The 23,929-nt window shown below is 44.0% G+C and overlaps 1 protein-coding gene across 2 annotated transcripts in view; it reads right to left on the bottom strand.

Moving 5' to 3' along the window:
* The window catches only part of TTC27 (tetratricopeptide repeat domain 27), a 139,198-nt gene that overhangs the window by 5,759 nt on the left and 109,510 nt on the right, over positions 1-23,929 (bottom strand). For both annotated transcript variants that reach the window (XM_028515689.2, XM_036027826.1), the window contains 4 exons: positions 20,813-20,865; positions 16,365-16,530; positions 1,433-1,630; positions 49-160 (listed from right to left, as the gene is read on the bottom strand). In XM_028515689.2, the coding sequence (XP_028371490.1) occupies positions 49-160; positions 1,433-1,630; positions 16,365-16,530; positions 20,813-20,865 (529 nt within the window). The remainder of the gene's footprint in view (positions 1-48; positions 161-1,432; positions 1,631-16,364; positions 16,531-20,812; positions 20,866-23,929) is intronic.

The following is a 23,929-nucleotide window of genomic DNA, read 5'->3' as shown; positions in this document are numbered from 1 at the left end:
TCTTATCAGTAAAAAATACACTAAAATAGCAAATGCTGCATTAAGTACCATGTGCAAGTCCTAAGGCTCTCTGAACCACTTCCTTAAATGACGTAATGTCTTTCTCCCAACCACTGGACTGCGTGTCACACTTGTACGCCTTACAGAGATACTGGAACGCCTGAGGAAAGAAAAAGAACAGCATTCAGAACAACAAGTGGAAATCACGTTTCAGCTCTGTTTCCTGGAAGTCATATGGAACCGATTGCAACTTGAAAACCAGCATCTGTGTGATACAGCCCAGTGTCTCTCGTTCTCCTCAAAGAAGGGGTAAAAGTGAGCATTCGATGGCGATCGGTGATTCATCACATGGATGTATCTGGGCCAAGACCCTTCCCCCCAAACAGAAGTATGTAAACGCCCGACTTGGGAATGTACCGGAAGTGCACATGTTTCCTTACCATTTGCGGCCAGAAGCTCAAGAGGCCAGTTAAAAGAATGAGATGTGAAGTTGCTGAAACTTTGGAATTATTGGTACGTGTGTAAACTCACAGAAATTTGCATCACTCCCTCCCTTTCCCAACTCGGTTCTTGAGGGGGGAACTCACACGTGGGAGAGTTCAGAGCACCCCAATTCCACACATGGAAGGAAGGGGGCACGTGACCCAGGCAGCTGCAGGAGGACTGAACGCAGGGGCGGGTGTGCGGTGAGTGTGGGTTCTCCGGCTGACAAGGCACTGGGAGGGGCCGGCCGGGCAGATGAGGCCAGAGAGAACGACTAAGAGCCCCACCAATTAGCTGTGCTGTGGCTAATTCTAAACTCACGCAGGTGTACACTTGATTTGTGTGACTGTTTTGAAAAGACCACAGTTATTCCAACCCGGGGAACTCTGGAGGAACTCTGGAGGTTTCCGTGCATCCTGAGATAAGAGGCCCACGGCCTTGCCGAGTGTACCAGGTGCACTGTGGGGAGGGGGGGAGCAGGAAGGCCTTTACCAAGCATTTCATGTAGCGACTTGAAAAGCTTGATTCCAATATTCTTATCTAGTTCCTTTTCCCTTTTCCCTCTCAGAGTCCCCATCTCAGATGTAAACCCCCTTTTGTCCCTGTACCCCATCTACCTTCGCCCTCAACACTGAGCCTTCCGCGAGGGTGCAGAGCACACAATGAGAGCCAGCTGCAGCTCCGGCAGGTAGGGAGCAGCTTAGAGACCCTCCGGCAGGAAACAGAGAACAATTGTATAGGAAAAATTCATGGGCAGAGAAAAGACGAATGCTCACAAGTCTTAACCTGCCCACAATTCAAAGTGCTTACGTTAAAGGCTGGATCAAAACTGAAAATTTGAGCACATTAATCTTATCTTCCAGATCATTAAACTTTCCCTCCAGCCATCAGGAGAGAAGGCCCACTACGCATGTGTTCAGACAAGAGGCAGGAGTGACGAAGGACGTACCTTCTCATTGTCGTCGGGCTTCTCACTCTGTCCGTCCCCGTACACGTGGGCGTACAGCCTCCAGATGTCCCCATCGTTTGTCACTCTCGAGGTGACTCTGCCCAGTAACTCCCGCAGCTTTCCTCCGAGGCTGGCGGCAGTGGCCCCACTGCGGTCAGTCATCCCGTCGGTCACTGCCCTCACCAGGATCTTCAGGACCTTACAAAAGGCACAGCAGGGACTGGTAAGCTAGAAACGACCGACCAGTAATGGAAACAAAGGGCCGCCATCACCCTCACCAACAACAGTGACAAACCTCACGAGGCCTACTGGAGTATCATCCCTACACGCTTAAAAAATGAACACAAGTCGAGCCATCCTGCACCCCCAGCTCCAGAACTGCCTGCCGACAACGTCTCCGGGCACCCCTGCAGGCAGGCTCCTGGGAGGGCTCTTCTCGCACAGCACCCTGTACTCGGGGCTCTTCCGTCCTCACCTGAGCACTGAGAACGGTCTGACCCACACCTCTGGCTTCGTGTATTTCACCAAGTCTGCTCCGACAGGTGGCACCGCTCCGGCCAGGCTCCTCTCTGGAGCTCCATGGCTGGCTGTGCGCCTCCTACCTTCCCGCACGTCCCATCAACCACTCACACTCCATCTATGCTCACACTCCATCTATCCGGAGTGAACGCAGACCCCAGCTCCCTCTTCCTTAAACAGGTCCTGGCTCTTCTGAATTGTTGAATGATAAAGGGCTAATGCATTTGCATTAGGCATGCAGGGTGCCCAGAAAGTTCTTATCCTTCCAACTGTCCCAGGTCCAATCACCACTTGGCAACTTCCTGGCGACCTTGCTTTCTTTAGCCTTTCCACATTCTGTCCCACATGCTCTGGACACGGACGATGGGCGGAGCTCCGCAGCGGGCTCCATTGTCATGACAAGGCACATCTGTCATATCTATTACGCATTAGACAAGGTATCTCAAGGCAGCTTCCAGGAGGCGCAGAAAGCGTGTCCTCAGACACTGACTGCTGTGCTCGGGAAGGCAAAGGTGCCTGGTGCACCCAAAGAGCTGGCCTGGCCTTGCCCGTGGGCCGACAGCACTGGCATGGGCCGGGAGCCTGTTAGATGAGCATCCTGGGCGGAGATGCCGATGCACCTGGGACCGAGATTCTGCACTTCTACCAGGCCCGCAGCGGGCGCCAGTGTTGGGGGTCTGACGACCGCACCGTGAGCAGCCAGGTTCCGAGGGAGGGGGCGCCCACATCTTTGTCTCGCTCTGAGCTTCAGGGGGAGCACCACCTTCCATCAGCTGTGCCCCGGGGTCTAACACAGCGCCTGAAAGAAAGACCGAGTGAACGCGCTCCTTTCAGAAGGTGCTGCCGACAGAAATGCAGCCAGTGTGTCAGCGTGCTCGCGCGTCCTGACCCGCGCATGGGATGTGGCTGAGCGAACGGAGCTCCTCTGGACCACGAGCACTGAGGAAGGTGAACCCAGGCTTATGGTCCTGGTTATACACAGAGATAAAAGTCAGCAGGAGAACATTCAATTGTGTTTTTTCCTTTCTTGTTTGGACAAGGTACATTATCTCTGCCTATAAATTCACATTACAATCCCACACATGTAGTTTTAAATCTGAAAGTAATGAAATTCATATTACAATCCCACTCATGGCTTTAAATCTGAAAGTAACAATAAAGGAGAAAATGTAGATTCCAACACTTGTTTCAAGGGCTCATTCTGTAAACATTTCCAGAATTAACACGTTTTGACAGTGGTGTTCTATTACAGCAGTTACTCACATGTACAAACGAAGCATACTAAGTTAGTAAAGTACTTTATTTTTTCTGGGATCTCAGAGTCGGCCCAACATCCTATCCCTCACTGTGGCCTAAACGAGGGGACCACGAGGGGGAGAAAACTTCTGGTCTTCCGGCCCGCAGAAATGAGAGCAGCTGTGCTGGCATCCGACAGAGGGGGAGCACCTCGTGCTGGCACTGGGTGTGTGTGTGAACTGTGGAAGGGGAGGGAGCTGGGGTGTCATGGGCTATGGGGGCAGGGCAGGGAGAAGGGAGTATGGGCAGGCGGACACCAAACACCTCCGCCTAATTCACAGGCAGATACCACAAGAAGGGAATGGGACCGTGAGTGGGAGCAGACGCAATGGCAGATCTGTTTTTACACTCTCTATTCCCATGTGTGATGGCCAGTGAAGTGGCTGGATCTGGAGCTTAGAAGAGAGTTCTCTGCGGAGAATGAGACGACAGAAGCCACTCACGGCCCCGGCAGACGCTGCCTGGAGAGGCTGTGCTGGGAGGGAAGTGGACCAGACAGGATTTTAACAAGCGACAGGTAAAGGGAGGGAGAGGGACAGAGGCCCAGGCACCGATGAGAGCGCGTGGGAGCAAGCGTGCAGGAAGGTGGGAGGAGGTTAACGTCAGAGGGACCTGGGGCTGAGAAAGTGGCGGGAGAGCCGCCCACAAAAGATCGGGGCGGAAGACTCCACTGGACTGGGCGATGACAAGAGTCGGTGGCTGTCCAGAGACAGAGCCGGAGGATGTGGGGCAGGAGGGAATGTGATTTTACACCAGAGGCTTTACAGGGAAAACCATGAAAGCCAAGACAAGTATTGACATCATGAACAAAAAGCAAAAAATACCCCCAGTCACAGTGTCCTGTAATACTAAATATTATTGACATAGGGACAGAATGTTAACAGAGAATATTCATTTTACAAAAAAAAAATAATGTAAATATATTGGAATATGACAGGGGAGTAGCAGAAATGCTGGTATAAGAGAGTTAAATCCTCATTTACTATAATAGGAAGTCAACTAAAAACACCTAAATTTGGTTAATGAAGAAGAGCAGTATATAACTATCATTATGAAACATGAAAATGTCCCATTGGAAAAAATACTGAAGGGGTCCCCCCCTCTGGGGAGAAGGGGCTTGAAAAGTGGAAAGAGGTAGAGCAGGAAATTCCTTTGTGGTGTTATGAGACTCGTACTGCTACTTAACTTGTAAAACAGGATGTATGTGCTATTTTAATAAAACAAAAATTTAATTTAAAAATAGAGAAAAGGCAAGAATAAATACATTCGAAGATTGGCAAAGATGAAAAATGATGACATGAATATTCACGTCTTAGATTTTGCTATAAAATTGAGTCCTCGGCAGGTGTGGGCCGCGGGGAGGAGGCGGAGGGAGGGGCTTTGGGAGTGCCAGTGACAACCTGACACGCGCTCTGGGGGCTGGTCACGCAGGTGTGCACCTCCCCCCCCCCCCCCCCCCGACAGTTCTTACATTTGCTAATGATCTACACACTCTCTCTACATACACTACATTTCAACGAAAGTTCACTGAAACATCGTTTCCTGAAATTGAGAAAGCACCATGCACTGAAGGGGAAAAAGTTATTAAAATACATTGTATAACCTTAAAAATGGTTTTAAAGTGATAACAAAATTATTGAAGAACATTAGAGTAATTTAATAATTTACTGGCTAACATTATCATTTTCTTCCCACTAAGAAAAATCACATTCTAGTTATCCAGACTAAAAACAAACATATTCAACCCTTCTTTGGAAAATAGATCATTGTAACTTATAACTTGAGATCATTGTAACTTATACAAGTAAGTTCTTTTATATTGGAAAGATTTCTCTTTTATGACATGTGTATGCTATTAACTTTGATTATTTTATTATCATTTCTGAACCAAACCTTGAGTCAACCAAACCTAGACAGACTTGTGTAGTTTTTTAACTAAAAATTTCCCCAAGACATTAGACCTAATGAAAAAGAAAAATAAAATCAAGTACTACTAACATTACAATTATTTTCTTTCTAACCTTTTTATTATGTGTAAATTTTTAACATAATACTACATAAACTGTTTTACCTTTTTCACTCAACATGTTATAGAACTTTTTCATGCTTTCATATAAAATAATTATTTTAATAAATTCAAAATATTCCATTGGGTTAATAGACCACAATCTGTTTAACAACTCCCCTGAAATTAGTTAGGCTATTTCCACGTGCTATCACTGTTGTTATTAGTGTTATAAATAACACTTCGATGCATTTTTTGTGCCTAAAGATGTTTTGCACACTCAAGCCTCCCTTAGGTAAGAATAGCGATTTTCGACCTTTTTTATCTCATGGCACATATAAACTAATTACTAAAATTCTGTAGCACCCTGAAGAATACATTTTTTTGCCAATCTGACAAAAAAATTAAGGATAATTTTGATTCGTTCACACGGGACAGCTATTGTTCTGTTGGCTGTTGTCATTTTTTGATTTGTCAGTCTAGGGCAGGGGTCCCCAAACCCCATGGCCTGTTAGCAGCAAGCAGGAGGCAGGTGGTAGGTAAGCATTAGAGTTTTGCTTTCATTATCACCTGAACTCTGCCTCCTCTCCCTGCCCTGCCCCGTCCCCACCCTGGTCCGTGGAAAAATTGTCTTCCCCGAAACTGGTCCTTGGTGCCAAAAGGGTCGGGGACCACTGATCTCAGGGAAAAGAGGACAGTGCCCCTGACTAAACAGTCAGGCATTGCATGTGTTAAAAATTCTTGTGGCACACCAGTTAAAAATTGCTAGGTTAGAATACCAGGAACAGAATTATGACATCAAAGGAATAATCATTTTTAAACTCTAGGGGTAAGTTAGGTAATTTCTAAAAGAGCTAAGTCAAATTAGATGTCCATCAATCGTAAATGAAAATGTGTCATTTCCCTGAATATTACCAGCACTGGGAATATCTATTTTTTTAAGTCTCTGATATTTTGTTGTATTAACGGTATATGCTGTTGTTACTCTGAATCTCATTTCTTTTATTGTTAGTGAATCACAATCTCTTTCCAAATGTTAGTTGAGCAAAGATCTTTCCTTTTAAGGTACTTCAATTTTTTCTTAATTTGCATTAAGCTCATTTTTCCCAATGTCAAAAGTTTTATTGTGAGTCTTCAAGATAGAGACTGCATAGCATACAAGCTGATGGGAAAATATTACTGAACGCATTCATCTGTGGCTCTAGTTTTTGAGAGTTCTCAGTGTTTTCACTCATGGACTAACATGTTGCTGGCTGCTTTTTCTGAGCCCCCAGTCTGTACGTTGCCTGAAAAGAGAGGCGGTTGGTGGACCTGAGAGAGGAGCAGTAAACACACGGGAAACCCCGGGGAGAAGGACACAGCAAGGTCCCCGACGGTGGAGAAGAGAGGCCCAGGGTGGAAAAGTGCTACAGATGGGCCCAGAAAGGCTTTCTCCTCCTACATACCACTGCCAGCCCTGCGCTGGCCACCAGGGCAGAGGACTGACTTGGGTGGGACGCAGACAGCAATAGACCCAGGAGGCCTGGTTGGCCCCCGAAAGCTGCCTCCTAGCTTTCCCCCACACGCTGCGGTTGGGTGACTACTAGGAACGATGGACAATGGGAGAGGGTGGCGCCTGCAAGAGATAAGGGGGCATCCTGAGGAGCAGGACCACGTGGTGGTGCTGGGCAGGGGCAGTGGCAAAGTGAATCCAAGGGGAGATCCCCCTATGGCCCCAACCCACCAGGAGGGGCACAAGGTGGGCCCTGGGCTTTGCTCCAGCCCCTCCCACCAGGCCCAAATTACCAGTCAGCCACTGTCCTTAGGGAGTATGAGCCAACAGGGATGAAACTGCAAAAGGACAACCACCGTGCAATAAACGAACTGAATGCCCTGCCTGGAACAGGATTAAAGGGTCATGTGGAGGGAAACTTTAACTTGTGTTACAGATATTCAGGAAGATAAGAGGGGAAAACCAAAGGAACAGTGTGCTCCCCTGGGCAGCGGCATCTGTGGGGAAGGAAAATAGGGTGAGGACCCAGCCTGGAGCCACTGTCACAAAGAACAAAAGGGGAGGCTGGCTCTGCGAAGGACTCGAGGAAGCCGCAGCAGGTAAGGTCAGAGTGTGAAATCCTGACGGCCAAATGAGGAAAGTGTTGCAGGAAGGAAGGCCAGGTCAGCGGTGTTCGGTACTGCCAACAGGCTGAGAACCCTGGGGGCTGGCAACTGTCCCTGGACGTGCGGACAGAACCCTTGACGACCGTACGTTAGGCAGACTGCTGGAGACGAGCCTAAATGGCAGGGCTCCCGAAGCGGAGGGAGCTGAGGAAGCGGACACCCAGCGGGAAGATGCTGCTGCTGCCGCCGAGTCTCCTCCGCCGTAGAGCAGCAGGGAAATGCGGAGGTGACGGGAGGGACGTGAGTGCGCACAAAGCACCCACGTGCAGCAGACACATGCATTCAGAAATATCTTCCCGTTTGTATACAACACACGTTACAGAGGTAAACTTTAACCCAGAGTGTTTATAAGGGGAGGGCCACTTGCCTTTTTATCTGAAAAGATGACTATTTTAACTATTTTCTTGTGGTTACAGACACCGGTGTGGATCAAATAAGAGTTCTGAACCCTCTTTCCAGAGCATGTACATATCCATACACATTTTTTTCATGGTGTTTCAGATAATACCATAATCTCCTGAAGCCAAATAATAGAACCTTTTTAAAAATCTCAATTTCTCCATCATGGCCTGGGATTCTGGCCTTCTCTTTCAATATTACTTATGGCTAAGTAAGTTTCTCTCTTTGAAAAGCTTTCTTCGTTTTTCTATCCACTCCCTCCCTATTTTAACGATCTCTTCCTTCACTTCCAGATGTTCAAACAGCGGGTGCTGTTTGCCAAAGGTGAGGCCTTCACATGACCAGTCAAGGTCTCTCTGGCCTCTGTGGTGTGCCTCTGTTCTGTGCATACGACACACAGCTCCCAACGGGGTGTGTGTTGGGTCCACCCCCTGCCTTTACCGACCCCACTGTTCTCCAAGCCACTGCTTCTTCCCCGAAGGGAAGCATGGCCGTTGTGGCGAGTCCAACCATGTCCCCCCAAAACTCAAGTCCTTACAGCACCGCAGAATGTGACCTTATTTGGAAACAGGGTGTTAGCAAATATAATTAGCTAAGTTGAGGTCATACTAGACGAGGTGGACCCTGAAGTCAAGGACTGATGTTCTTAGATGAAGAGGAGAGGACGCACAGAGACACAGGGAGGAGGTAAGAAGTGGGTGCGGGGGAGGCAGAGACAGGGTGACGCTGCCACCAGCCCAGGAACACCAGGCACCCCGGAAGCCAGAAGCAGCCTTTGGAGCAGGCAATGGCCCAGCAAACATCCTGATTTCAGGTTCTAGTCTGCAGAAGTGAACGGAGAGAATAAGCTTCTGCAGTTTGAAGACACCAAGTTGGTAATTTGTTACAGTAGCTCCAGGAAACTAAGAATTGGGTTGGCCAAAAAGTCCACTTATTTAGGGTTTTTTCCATAAAATAAAAGACACATTTTTCATTTTCACCAATAACTTTACTGATTAGGATATTTTGAGCATGCCGGCTATCTCCCACATAGTATATTATTGATTGTTCTCGACTAATGTCCTGATTTAACTGCTACCAACTTCAAGCGGCCCACCCGAGTGTGGAGCATCTCCACAGTCTCCACAACCAGAGAGAAACCTCCAGCACTAAACCTCACAAACCACTTCTGACGTGTTCGATCAGTCACAGCACCTTCCTCACACACTGCACAAATCTGTGTTCCATTTCGGTTGTGTTTCTACATTTCTTGAGATAATAAAGCATAATGTAATGAAAATGTTGCATATTTTCTTCCATCTTCAGTATTAAAATGGCTACACAAAAATTCACCGATTTTGATTTTTTTAAATGCAAGTTGATACAGCAGCTGTCACAATGCAACCTAACAAAATCGTTTCCCATGGGGTTAAAGACAGCTAAGCACTACTAGAACCACTTATGGAAAAACAAACAAATGAACTTTCTGGCCAACCCAATGCTATCTTCCCACTCCAGGAAACTACAGAACGAGCGGCTGAGGAACCCGACCGAGGTCACACAGCCAGTGGTGGGCAGCGGTGGGCAGCAGGCCAGGCTGGCGAACCCCAGAATCCGTGCTGGTACCTGCAACACAAGCCTGCTGCTCACGGCGTTCCAACTTAACTATGTTATCCACCTGTGCTTCTTCTGGTTTAAGGAGTGACACAGAGCTTCAGTGTTTGGTCCCAGATGCTGGACCAAGTATTCCAATACATATCGAATACTCTAATTTCATCCCACAGATTTAAATGCCATCCTTGTCATATACTGAATTCTCATATTTACTTGAGTCTGTTTCTGAATCCTTTACCCTGTCCCAGTTCATTCCTGTGGCAAATGTTAACTCTTTATATAACAAGCATATTATTAGATTTTTATTTTCCTATTTGTTATGAATACTTTTGTCACATATTTTATAATGAAGTCATGAAAATTCCTTTAAGCTCTCCTTGTTTCAAAGTTTAGAAAATTTTCTAAGTATCCAATTTTATTCCTAATTTATCTGAGATGAGGAAATATTTAGCAAACAGTTGATTTGGAATTCAATCTATATATCATAAAATAATCTAAGCATATTCTTTGAGCCCGGATGCTTAGAGGGCTTTCATTTTTTTTTTTTTGCATTCTTTTTTTTTACATTTATTTTTTATTTTTTTATTTTAATCATTGTTCAAGTACAGTTTTCTCCCCCTTAAGGGCTTTCATTTTTATCCCTATAAACAGCGTTGTAGTCCCTCACATCCCACCTAAACCAACGTCACATTACTCATTCCACGTAATGACTTCTAGAGCCCTCCCCTGCACCTCTAACTCATCGCAGCGACACAGAATTTCATTTCTGTTCTCTGCCCCAAGCCTGTTTCTCGCCTCCACCATAGACCGTGCTTAGGGGATGCGGCAAGCAGAGGACGATGGTGTGGAACCACCACTAGCCCCTGAGGAGGCTGGATGTTTTCTTGCACGGAGGAGAAGCGATTCTGATATAAATGCTGAGGAGTTTCCGCAAAGAGAAAAGCGTTAACGATCCGATCCTCTTCGCCAACACAAACCTTGAAGTCCCTGGCCAAGTCTCACCAAAAGCCTGGCCAAAAGCACACGTGTTGGCCCTTGAATCCTGGAGGTCTTTGGAGCAGGAAGGAATCGGGCTGCCTTAGGTCCAGTTACGAAACCGCCCAGGAGGGCTGCAGGCCAGGAGTGAGGCCACTTCCCCAGCTCGGCTGACGCCCTGCTCCACTGGGCCCTCTCCAGGGAGCTCGCTCTGCTGCCTGGGCTGATAACCCCGACCCGCGGCTTCCCCAGCCTGGGTCATCAGAGTGAGGTGGGCCGTTTAACATTTTCTTTTTTTGCTTCTACAAGGAAAAAAAAAACTTAGCGTGTGGGAAAAGCACGCACAGGCTTCAGGATAAATAGGCCAGGCTCCAAACTTTAAGTCCTGGCTTTACTGCTAGTTAGCTGTGGAACATCAGCCTTGTTAGTTCTCCTGCTGAGTCTCAGGTATTTCAGCAGTCAGATGGAGAGAGCACCTACATGGCAGAGACATAGTTTATATGAAACATGTCCCCCTCTCTGCTCCTTTCTTTCAGGTGATGCTCAGCCACCACTTGTTCTAGAACTTCAGTTCGGTTGGCAGCCTGCCCCGCACACACCAATACCACCTCCTTCCATCCCCAAAGAGAGCCCTACAGCCACACAACATCCACGTGAAAGAATAGATGGTACACGGTCCCACTTACACGCCATTCCAGAAAAAGCAACGTTGACCTGTGGTGACAGAAATCAGCAAGTGGCTGCCTGGCCGAGGGGGCGGGGCCTGGGAAGGGGCACAGGAGGACAGTGTTGCATTTCTGTTCCGAGAAGTGGTGACATGAGAACATACGACGGTCAAAACACAGCAAACTTACCCTTAAGATCTGTGCATTTGATTATATATAATTTATACACCAATTTGGAAAAAAAGCTTTGTTAGATATAGTTCACATGCACATGAATATGATGGGAAAATGTGCTTTTTAACATAAATCTTCCCACAGACTTCAACTCAACACAAAGAAAACAGGCGTGCCTGGATGGGACTTCTAGCTTCGATTCCCACCAGCTCCATGACTGGCCAAGTCATACACCCTCCCTGGGCCACACGTCATCTGCTGCACAAGGAGGAGTGCTTAGCGTCCTCCTCAAACACCGCGTGTCCCGTAAAAGGCCACCATGGGGACATGGTGAGCACGCGATGTATGTTCACCCGCTTCCCTTCTCTTCCACTTGTGAACAGCAAATGGGGCACAGTCATGCAATATTTAAATTCCCCCCCCAAATGCTAAGGTGTCAAAGGAGGAGGAGGAAGACGGGAAGGAGGGTGAAAGCGGGGGCGGTGAGGGGAGGAAAAAAAGGACAAGTCGACATTAGAATCTACCCCGAGGAGAGAAGCATGAATATGCACGGACCACAAGGGTATTCATGGCATTATTCACCATAGCGGGAAACTGAACAGGGACTAATTATGCAGGAACATGAAAATTAGTTTTATGACAGATTAATAAAAATTTGTATAATCCAGATATGAATATAGATATGAACCATGCAGAAAAGTATTCCTGGCATACTAATCTATGAATTAGTCAAAATTAAGACAGAGAGAGTAAAGGCAGGAAATGAGAAAGGTAGTGTATCTGGTCATTCTTATCACAAAGAGTGAAAAAAGAATAATTGTAGCTAATTTGTCCTGTGTCTGTAGAAAAATGAGTGTGCCATGAGAAAATTAAAATGACAATAACCACATCTATTGGGTTCCCTGCATTACAGGGTCATGCAGATATGCCAACATTTCGGGTTCAATCCCTGGTCTGGGCACATACAAGAATCAACCAATGAATGCACTGAAGGGTGGAACAACAAATCAATGTTTCTTCTGCTCTCTCTTCCTCATTCTAAAACCAATAAATAATTATTTTTAAAATAGAATGAGGTCGGCTAGGGTCAAACACAAGAATATCAGGGTTGTTTTTTTTTAATGAAAGACACCTGTTGTTGAACTTACAGAATTGAATTAAGTTAACTTTTTTTAGCCGAGACAAAAATACTCCAGACAATCCATCAACTGTCTCGGTGTACACAGACTAGCTGTCAGAAAGCACGGTGACAGAAATACACAATGGAGCCGAATAGGACTGAGCCCGCCACCAGCCATCCAGGCTGTTCTCAGTGACGATTTCACCACTATGGGGCGGTTCTGCCCATGCCTGCCGGAGACTGAACACTGTGGTCGGCACTCTGTGAGCCTTCGAAAGACAGCTATTAACAGGGCCTGGTGTAAATGGAACATTAGCTCATGGTGGTCCTTTCTCCACCTGAACACCTGGAAGTGTCTACCATAAGGTGCTAAAGACCATAATGTGACCCGAGAAAAGTTACTGGTTATCTAGTCATTATGTTCTTAGTAACATTCCCCCAAAACCAAATGTAAAAAATTAAGCTAATAGCCATAACGTCGTTATAGCACGCTGCCTTACAGCACGTCTCTCCAAGCGCTCTGTTCATCAGCAACAGTTCTCAGCACGGGCCCAGGCCTGCGGCTCCTGTGAGCAGCCCAGGGCTGCAGGACCAAGTCCCATGAGTCCAAGTGCCACCCCTGAGTGTTCCCAAAAATACTCAACTGTTCCAGAAACGAGTTTCAAACCCATCGAAATGTTCATGCTCAGATGGAGACAGTGTGCGAAAGAAGGTTTGTTCCATATTCTGAGTTTGAGGAACAAAGAAAGAATTAGAGGGAAAAAGAGATGAAAGTATTAGCTAGCCATGACTTTAAACAAAGTCCTAATCATTTTCTCTAGGAAACAATTAAATTTTCACTGAAGTTAGGAATGATTTAAGATTCTTTTTTCTTTTATGAAAAAGAAAAGGCTGGATAAAATTTTAACAATGTAATGTTACACTCTATTATCATTCTTTACATTTTCATTAAACTTTGCTTCCTTATTAGTTCTTCATTAAAAACCAAAAAAAAAAAAACAAACCTTTTTATCCCCAAATGAATTATGCTGAGAATTGCCCAGAATTCCTTCGAATAAATACCATTATTTGAGCTCCTTTGTTTGTCTTAGAGAAGGCTCCTGAAAGACCTCTAAGCACATGTCCTTACAATCCCAGTGGATCTGACTAGGTGTGCAACGTGCCGAAGCAACAACTGAAAGCTTTGTTGTTAGAATCCACTACCTACACACCGCTTATTTTTGCTGGAGCCATCTCCTTGGTATCTACCACTGTGAGTACCAATATATTATTCTAACTGTCACCTCTCTCCCAACACATTTACAGATGCTCGTGAACAGCAGTGTTATTCTAAACACTTGCAAGAACTTTTACATCCTGAAAGAAAACGAGACACCTAAGCTGGGGAGAGAGGCACAGTGGTGAGAACAAGGGAAGCTCCTAAGGAAAATTCTCCACTACGTTTGTAGTTGCTGTATCTGCAGGGGACTGGAACGAGCAAGGCCGAATCCGTTTCATTCTAAATTGTCATCGTCAGTAAAGCCACTGTTTCATTTTGTCTTGCCATTTTTCTGGAATAAGTACCTCTCAGATACTTGGCATACTTGATATACAATACCGTCTAAATCAACTACAATTAGCAACACCTTAATGACTTTATAACTCTTTATGACACAGAAGTAATGGATTTAGAAAACAATCTTGGAACAGCTATCATGTTTCATATCATTAATTTCCTTAAAACAAGGGGGAAGACACATGCAAACATTCTGGAGTGAGACAGGGCTCCTGAGAGCACATGTCTACCTCAGAGCTGGGCTGACCTGTGTTAACCCGCGTCAACTGCTTAGAATGCTGTCTGGACACAGCAAGCCCTGCCTGCACGTTAGTTATGACCATTCTGTCATGTCCCGCTCTGCCCTGATGTGTGTGCCTCGTGGAGCAGGGAGAATCAGTGAAGGTAAAACAGGAAAGCCCGCTCCCTTGGATGCTTCTGTACTGCAACCCGCACAAGTCTGCCTCCTGAGAAGGAGGAGGGGCCCAGCCCCGGCCACGGGGCTCCCCATGTGAAACCACTCCTACGGGCGCTGAGTACAGAAGATGATCAGAACTGTCTCAGGAACTAAAAAGCTAGTCTGGCTAGCCAGCTCTCACTAATCCTTAGCAGATATGAAGGACTGCCGTGAGTTAAAATATGGACTTGAATGGGGAAACCACGCTCACATCAGAAAAAAGAGTGGATCAGTTAGAAATTGGGGGCATACGATAGATTAATGGGATCAGACTGACCAAGGAAGCCAACTCCAAGGCAACTCGGGAAGAGACAACAGTGTCGGCAGCCAGCAGCAATGCCAGGAGGGCAGGAAAGCAGGCTGGCCGCTTGGAGGACCGCTCCTCCTTGTCTGACCAGCCAGCAGGAGCGTCGCCCTCCACTCTGGTGGGGGTGCAGCTTACTCAGGGCCCCTCCAGCAGCAAGAATTCTTGCTCTGGCAGTTCACAAAGCTACAGAATGCTGGGCTAAATGAGGAGCCTGGGTTTGAGGATTTTATGCACATTTTTAATGTGAGTGAATAGAGTTTATTTTGAATGTCAAATGAAATGTACTATCAATATAAATTACATTCTTCCTGAGATTTTAAGAGCAGGCTTTAGAATGCTTTCTGAGTAGAGAAGGGTCTTTTAAAAAATTACAGTTGAACTATAAAAAAAGATAAGCACTTTGGAATCTCTGCCCCATGCTCAGCGGTCAGGCAACATTGAAATCTGTTCAAAACCTCATCAGTACCCTTTGCAAAGGGGCTGAGTAGAAGAAAAAGAAGCACCTCAACGGAGAATTTCAGCTCTGTGAACAGGACAAGTACTAGACCGCCAGAGGACTGTGCCAACTACAGTTGCCAGGGTTCCTGTCCTCTCCAGGGTGTAAAACTGCTGTGCTTCCATCCATGTTTTATTTAGTCTTCACTATATTGATTCAAGGTCCTTCTTTCTATAATGGATGGTCAATATGCAATATTTAGAAAGGACAAAAAATAAGAAAAAGGAAAGTAACTGAAGGTGCCAACATAGCTCCTATTAGTGGGTGTATGGTGCTACTTGAAGCCACAGATGTTTCAAGTGGTTACCGAGGACCTGAGCCTTAAAGTAGCTCAGCCAGTTCTAGAGCTGGGTTTGCAAGACCAAGCATGCATAGGTCAAGGGCTGGGACTGTAAGACTGGGCCCAGGTGAGGTACATTTTGAAACATTTCAAGTATACACAGTAAGTCAAAAGGGTAGTGAGATATTACCATATACTGGATGTTATTTGTAGTTATTTCTGTTTTTTTTCATAATTCCAAATTCACCATGTTAAATAGAGTATGTTCATTATTGCAAATAAAGTGTTATATTTCCGAGCCCTCGGACTTTGACCCCACACCCTCCTGTGCACCTTGTCCTGGTACACTGCCTTCAACCACAGGTGAGCCCAGGAGGTCTTCCACATTTAATCCCACTGGATGACAAACACAGGGGCTTCGAGTCTCCCACATTCTCTGAGGGTCTAGCGTTTTTTGTGCTGTGTTAAGAGTCAACCAATTATGACTTCATCTCACCAAGAGGAGGACCAGCTCATTAAATATTGCAAAGAAAATGTTAAGTTTTCATTTCTGTGTTGTTCAAATAGTTGGCAAGTATGCAGTAAATGCCTGCTCAGTGAGTAAATAAACAAGTGTGGGATTTCCTCCAGCTAGTACATGGTGCAACCGAAGTAATAACTAACACAAACAGCCTTCGGTTTAGTTTCTGCAGGCTGACTACATATGCAAACTACACATCAGACTTTCATAACTGGACCACAGTAATATTAATCTGTGACTGCACACACATTTGACCTTGGAATGCCAGATTTAATATGTAACAGAATATTTGACTACAGAAAAAAAAACACCCTTTTTATATATTGCATGTGTTTAGCAAAATTTTCCTGTTTACAATCAAGGAAACAATTTATATCCTTCAATCAAATATTAATACCAAATGCGCACTGAAATAACAGACTGTTAATAGCCTACCTGAACATCTTTGTATTTGTCTCTTAAGTCCAAGAGCCGGTGATAAGCTTTAATGGCTTCAGAGAATTCCCCAACGTCAGTGCTGGTGAGGATGTAGTTCTCCCAGATCTGCCAGTGCTCGTAGTTGCACTTGAGGGCTTCCTGCAAAGTTCTGAAGGCCTTGTCTCTACCGGAGTGACAGGTGAAGGAGGACAGCGTAAGTCATCACAGCTACATAATCCTCACCTCAGTGTGTGAAACGCCGCCTCGGACTTCCTCTTAGCCCGCAGTCCTTCAGGCTAATGAACCGAATTAGAGACCCGAACAACCCCAAACCACCCCAAACTTCACTACAAATTTTTTAAAAATTTAAAAGAAGCTGGAAATTACAAAACAAAAACAGTTAGAAATAAAACAAGATTGGGGAGACGTGAATAACAAGGAACTAGAAATGTGGGGATTGAGACATTAGAACAAAACAAGAAAACCACGCTAGGATAAAAACGCGACTGCACACAGCCAAAGTCAGAACACATGAACTGGAAGATAATAGCGAGGAATTTACAGAGAATTCAGAATTAAAAATAAAAGAGTAATAAAGAAACAGAGGAAAGAAGAAAAGGTAAGCCTCAAACATATATTTGACAAACTCCCCAGAGTAAACAAATGCAGAAAATGGCAAGATACTACCTCTTGAAAAGAAACAGCTAAGCATTCTCCAAAACTGAACAAAGATCTAAATTCTGTGCTCAGAAGTATATTCTGCTTACTGAGCATTATAGAGGTAAACCAACACCTACACATACTGTGTGAAATTGCAGGACATAAACTCAATCCTAAAACCTACAAAATAATGGCAATTAGAGAACAGTAGATACATCATTAGCAACAATAGATGGTAGAAGAACACAGAAAACTACCTTTGAAGTGCTGAATGAAAATAATTGTCGGTCAAAAATTTTACAACCAGCTAACCACACCACTCAAGAGTAAATGCAAAATCGAACATTTTCAGATACACGGAGACTAAGAAAGTTTACCGTGTGCTGACCTCAACTTAAAAGAACTACTATAGGATCCCTTCTTACAAAAATAAGAGGGAATTAATTCAAAGAGAAAGAAAGCAATACAAGAAATGACCAATGCTGATAGCAGAAATTGATTAAATATATCAGTAAATGTTTAATTATTTAGAACAAAAATTATTATGAATTATTTGTATTTAAAAAATAAAACTAAAAGTATATAGGCCATATTATCTATGATTAAATAAGAAATCAACAGTCAGCCCTGGCCGGTGTGGCTCAGTGGATTGAGTGCCGACCTGCAAATCAAAGGGTTGCTGGTTCCATTCCCAGTCAGAACACATGTCTGGGCTGCAGGCCAGGTCCCCAGTAGGAGGCACGTGAGAAGCAACCACACATTGGTGTTTCACCTCCTCTCTTTCTCCCTCCCCTCCCCTCTCTAAAAATAAATAAATAAAATCTTTAAAAATATAAAAATAAAGTTTAAAAAAAGAAATCAACAGTCAATAGATAGTCTAAAAATTGTATTCCTGGGAACTTAAATATGCACTCCTAAAAAAAAAACAAACCCAAAGTTGGGAAAAAAGTTAACATTACAAAGTACAAAATATTTAGAAATTAATGTGAGTACTATTTATCACCATATGCTGGATATGGGTGAAGCAGCATTCAGAGGGAAATCTATGATCTTATATGCCTTAATTATAAGACATGAAAGATGGAAAATAAATTAGTTAAAGCATTCAACTTATTTTTTATAAGAAAAACAGCAAATTAAGTTAAGCAACAAGAATAGGGTTAACAAAGTAATAATAAAGAATAGAATAATCAACTAAACCGAAAGTTGGCTCTTTGAAAATAACTCATGAACAAGCCCTGGCTGGCATAGCTCAGTGGATTGAACGCGGGCTGGGAACCAAAGTGTCCCAGGTTCGATTCCCAGCCAGGGTACATTCCTGGGTTGCAGGCCATAACCCCCAGCAACCGCACATCTCCCTCTCTCTCTCTCTCTCTCTCTCTCTCTCTCCCCCTCCCTCCCTTCCCTAAAAATAAATAAAATCTTTAAAAAAAAAAGAAGAAAATAACTCATGAACAGACAAATGTCTAACAAAATTCCATTTAGAGTTAATAAAAAAAAACATAAAAGAACACTATGGGCAAATTATACAAAATGGACTAAAGAAATACAAGCAATAAACCAATAAAAATTCAAGCTAGGACAGGTAGTGTTACAGGCAAGGTTTACCAAACCACCAAGAAATCCCTGTCCTACACAAGCCACTTCAGAAAACAGAGGAAGACTATTACAAACTTCTTATTGACAAGGAAGTCAACACAACCACCTGTCACCTACTGTAAAAGTTAAACATCTCAGCAAACAGAAGGGTTCTTGATCAACCTCTAATACATCCATGGTATCGACCAAAATGATTTCCTTACAATTAAGTCCTTTCAGTCTTTTCGTAACAGCCAATTCACTACAGTTTAGTCTCCACTTTAAACAATGTACCTTAACTTGTCATGAAATGCACTGATTCATTTATCCCTTGGCCCACCAACCTTTCTAGATAAAAATGAAAGTACCCTTACTCGAACACTATTTCAAATTCAGCCATAAATTGTTCCTCTTGTATTTTTTTCCTTTCTCTGTTCCACTCTCTGCGCCCACTCCCACGTTACAGCAACTACCCTCAACGGTCATGTGCTAAGACTCCCCAGTCCTCCCGTCCGCACAGGAGGTGCGGCTGAAGTCAGAGTCACTGTAGGGCGTGGACAGAATTCCTTTGAGAGGAGCACTAATAATTTCCCCCAGTGAAAAATTAGCTCTGTCCCAAACTGCAGCAGAGAAAGGAAAGTGTAAAAAGCTAGGAATAAAGGGGTGATTTACCTCTGACCTTACAACCCCACTTTTACACAGAAACCTATTCATGGAGCTGCGTGAAGACAAGGAAGCATCAAAAAGAAGTTGAGGAACAATGTGTAAAACTCCCTAAGGGAGAAAGCAGAATTCTTAGGATTACTGGGCTGGAGGACAAGGTTGGGTATCTGGAGACTCACTACACACAAAATTATCAGGGCCGCTGGAAAAACCCACTGAGATCATTCTACAACTATGACAGGGATTTTCCCCACTCTTGCTTTCGATCAAAAGGGTCTCCAGCGAGTTTCACCACAATCAGTTGCAATCAAGAAGATAATATTATTTTCTGAAGAAAACGGCAGAACAAACAGTACTTTATTTTTGTAGACCATCATCCAAGAGCAGCGGAAGCATTTCATGATCTCAACGCAATGGGGATTTAATGTTATCTTTAGAAGTATCTCGTGGATCCACACAGAAAAATTAAATTAAGTTTGAAAATAAGGACAAATGAAAAGAAAAACATGTCCATCCTTTAACTGCTTCATTAGAACCATGGTAACAGCAACCCTCGTCTCGGCCCTTTCCTTCACTTTCCGGAGCCAGTCAGCAAGCCCATCTGGTCATCCCCTTTAGAAACTGGCATCCGCCCCTTCTTTTTCCAGTCTAGTTATCTCCCGCCCGGATTGTTACAACAGCTGTCCCGTAGCTGGTTTCCCAGTCCCCAGCTTCCTCTCCAGTCTGCCTCACGCACGGCCACCAGATAAATCTTCCCAAAAAGCTTTTTTCTTCATGAAATGACTCCCACTGAAATCCTGGCTTCCTGGTTCCAACAGAATAGTCTCAACTTGTTAGTCAGATAACCAGCGCTTACTGCAGTTTGACCCCAAGCGACCTTTCCAAACCTCACCACTCACTACAGATCTCACTGCAGTCTCTGGCTGGATTCCTCCACTTCTCATTTCCTAAGCGGTTGCATTCACTCCTGTCACTCTGCATTTGATCAGGTTTCCCTCGCCTGGAAGGAGTTCCTCTGTGCCCTCTACCCATTCTCCAAATGTGAGCTTGATCCCAGCATTTCCCTGGAAGTGTTCCTGAACCAGGATCCTCCACCCTCTCTCTTCTGAGATGTCTGGTACAGACCAAGTGTTCTACAAACTTCACCCGCTATTTTTACAGCCCTCTCTGCACTTCTCACTTAATATTTACAACACTCTACCAGTATTGCTAATTTTTAAACAATATGGCATATTTTATTTTTTCAACCTACAGTCGCCAAAGACACTGGTTCATATTTCTATTTTTTAATAATGTCTAGTTCACCACAAACAATCAATAAGAATCTATCAGTTGAGTTGACCAAGGAAAAGGCATGCTTGCTTTTATCATGTAATGATATTTAGGGTGCAAAACTTCAGTAGTATATAAAGATTTCAAATAATATTTCTTATTTCATTACATATTAAATATTTTCAAGAGCTAAGCTAAATTTAAAAGTCAAGTGGCTATAAGGCACAATGTTTTAGTATTCAGTGTAAGAAAATCTCCTTCATTTATTTTGGAAGCAAAGTTCTTGCACTTACTTTTGTTTTAATCGGATATAGGATGTCGATAAATTGTTCCAAGCTTCAGCATTCTGAAATGACAGAGAACCCCAGTCACAGACTGTTCACATTTAGGTAAAATAACTGCTACAACCAAAAATACAACATATTTTCCTAGTCTAAGATGTGCTCTTTACAATCATGAACTTCACCAAGGTACACCTAAAGGTATATGAAAAAAATTAAATAAATTAAATGTGACTTTTATAATTTAGGATGAAAAAGTCACAAAAATAGTCAACAAACTGACATAACTGTCAGAGCACTAATCTGGAATTTAGTTAGGATTTTACTTGAAATTTAGATTTACAAAAGAGTGGGACAATTTACAACATAATTATACAATACACAGATTTGCTGCAAACCCAAGGCAATGCGGAATATTGCGTTTCCTACCTTAAAGGCTCCGCTATTTCACCGTCACCCTTCATCAGACAGGATAAAGGAGTATGTGTGCTCCGGTGGTATCACTGAGTATTTCATCAAGCATATTTCTCTACCTATTCCTCTATGCAGTGACAAAATTAAATGAAAACTTTTATATAAATGTTGATTCTAACAAGAACGATACGAATGTTTGCTCCTCTTTGTTCTGCTTTTTGAAAAATACAGACACACAATTCTCAAGCTCCATACCTGTGATCTAAAGATGAAGTGGCGGTGGACCTCTGCTTGCAGACATAGCACAGCTAGGACCAGTGGTCTCACTGCCATAAAAAGCTACAAACTGGACAAAATGTAGGAAACAAGTGCCTTTGAGAAGGGGGACAACAGACTGGATCATAGGACTGTGACCCTTGAGACAGGGCCAGCAACCGAGGTATCTCACTAGCCAACCCAGGCTTCTAACAAGCGGCACCTGAGGAGAGGCGGAAACCAAATAAGGCACAGCAAGCCTTACAACATGAAGAAAGGGAGACCAGAGTTCAGGGCTGACAAGGTAGGGAGAATTTGCAGGGCAAAATTCGGGCGAAGACATATCTGCACAGAACATAAGCTCCAGAAATCTCAGTAAGCATCTCGTTGAGTCCTGGGCTGAACACTAAATTAGACACGTGCGGGGCAAAACTTCCTGAGGCCTGGCGGAAAGCTGCGAGCGGGTGGAGGCTCTGGACGTCACGGTGCTCACAGTTGTTCAAGTTCCAACTAACCCGAGTGGAGAATGATGAAGGCAGTAACCACCGTGGCATTAAGTACTGTCCCAAAAGGCACTATGTTAAGAAAAGGGTGACTGTGACTGTAGAATAGAGACAACTCCAGACCACTCTAACAAAGGTTAAAATCAAGCTGATCCACACACAAGTAAATTAACCAAACGCCAAAACAAAACGCTATGTTCCGAAAGGAAACCCAGAAACTCAAAATCACAGCATCCACAATAAAAAAAAATGGTAGACATGCATGCAAAGAAGCAGAAAAATGTATTCATAACCAAAGGAAAAATCAGTTAATAGAAGCAGACACAATAATGAAAGAGACGTTGAAATAAGCACATGAGGACTTCACACCAGGTGTTACAAACACGACCAAAGATATGAAGAAAACATGAACATAATAAGAGAACATACTTGGGGAATCTCAGTAGAAATGTGAAATCTATAAAAGAACCAAATGAAAGTTCTTGAACTAAAAAAATACATGATCTAAAATGATGTGGTGTTTTTTTTAACTGCTATATAGTTGATATACAACATTGTATTAGGTGCACAACATAATGATTTGATACATGCATATATTGTGCAGTGGTTTACCATGTTTGGTTAACATCCATCATGATACACAGTGTGATAAGTTTAATGAATAAGTTTAAGAGCAGATTTGGACATAAACATAAGAGCTAAAACAATAAACCCATGAGATGAAAAGATAGGGGTCAATCCTCATGACCTTTGATTTAGCCATGGATTCTTACATATGACACCAACAGAAAGAGCAACAACAGAAAAACAGATAAGCTGGACCTCATCAAAATTAAAAACTTACATGCCTCTGAAGAAGCTATTAAGAATGCAGAAAACAACTTACAGGAAAGGAAAAAATATCTGCAAATCCCAGATCTGATATGGAACTTGTATCCAGGATATATAAAGAACTCTTACAACTCAATAATAAAAAGACAACACAATTTAAAAATGGGCCAAGGATGTAAATAAACATTTATCCGAAGATGATACACAAATGGCCAATGAGCACATGGAAAGATGCTCAAAACATTAGCCATCAAGGAAATGCAAACTGAAATCACAATGAGATACTACCTACTAAGATGGGTACAATAAGAAAGACAGACAGTAATACAAAGATGTTGAGAACCTGGAAACCCCATGCTTTTAAAATGGTGCTTTATTCCAGGCAAGATGGTGGCACAGGTAAACACGGCTCACCTCCTCACAGAACCACGTCAAAATTACAACTAAAATACAGAACACCTGTCACTCAGAACCATGAGAAACTGAGTGGAATGGAAGTCTGACAACCACAGAATTAAAGAGACCTCATTCATCCAGACTGGTAGGAGGGGTGGGGATGTGGAACGGGCTGGTCCCACATCTAAGTGTGGTGGATAAAAATTCAGGAGGAATATTTTGGGAGTGAGGAGTCTCAGCCCCACACCAGGTCCCTAGCACAAGGTCTCAGTGACAGGAAGATTAAGTCCCCATAACTTCTGGCTGCAAAAACCAGTGGGGATTGAGTCAGTGGAAGAAACTTCTGGAGTCCCAAGCAGTTCCCCTTAAAGAACCCACACACAGACTTGCTCAGACTCATTCCCACTGAGCTCCACCACCAGAGTTGCAGCTTGAAAGGCACCAGTGGCATACAGGGAGGAAGTGAAGGGTGTGGTATCAAGGCAGGAGCTGGGGAAAGCTTTCTCCCAGACAGAAAGGCAGACAGAGGCCACTGTCCCCTTTCTGAATCCTCCCCCAACAGAGCCACAGAGCCAGCAGGCGGGTGCCATATCTGAGACTCCATCAACTTAGTTAATACTGTTTGCCCTGCCATGAAATCCTCTGAGACTCTGTCTCCCAACTTTTGCCCACCCAAGCTGTTGACCCAAACAGTGGCTTTTCCATATGAATGGCTGGTCTTAGCTCATGC

Source organism: Phyllostomus discolor, chromosome 6 (genome assembly GCF_004126475.2).
Source record: "Phyllostomus discolor isolate MPI-MPIP mPhyDis1 chromosome 6, mPhyDis1.pri.v3, whole genome shotgun sequence".
Classification (NCBI taxonomy): domain Eukaryota; kingdom Metazoa; phylum Chordata; class Mammalia; order Chiroptera; family Phyllostomidae; genus Phyllostomus; species Phyllostomus discolor.
This window is presented reverse-complemented; position numbering and strand designations above follow the sequence as displayed.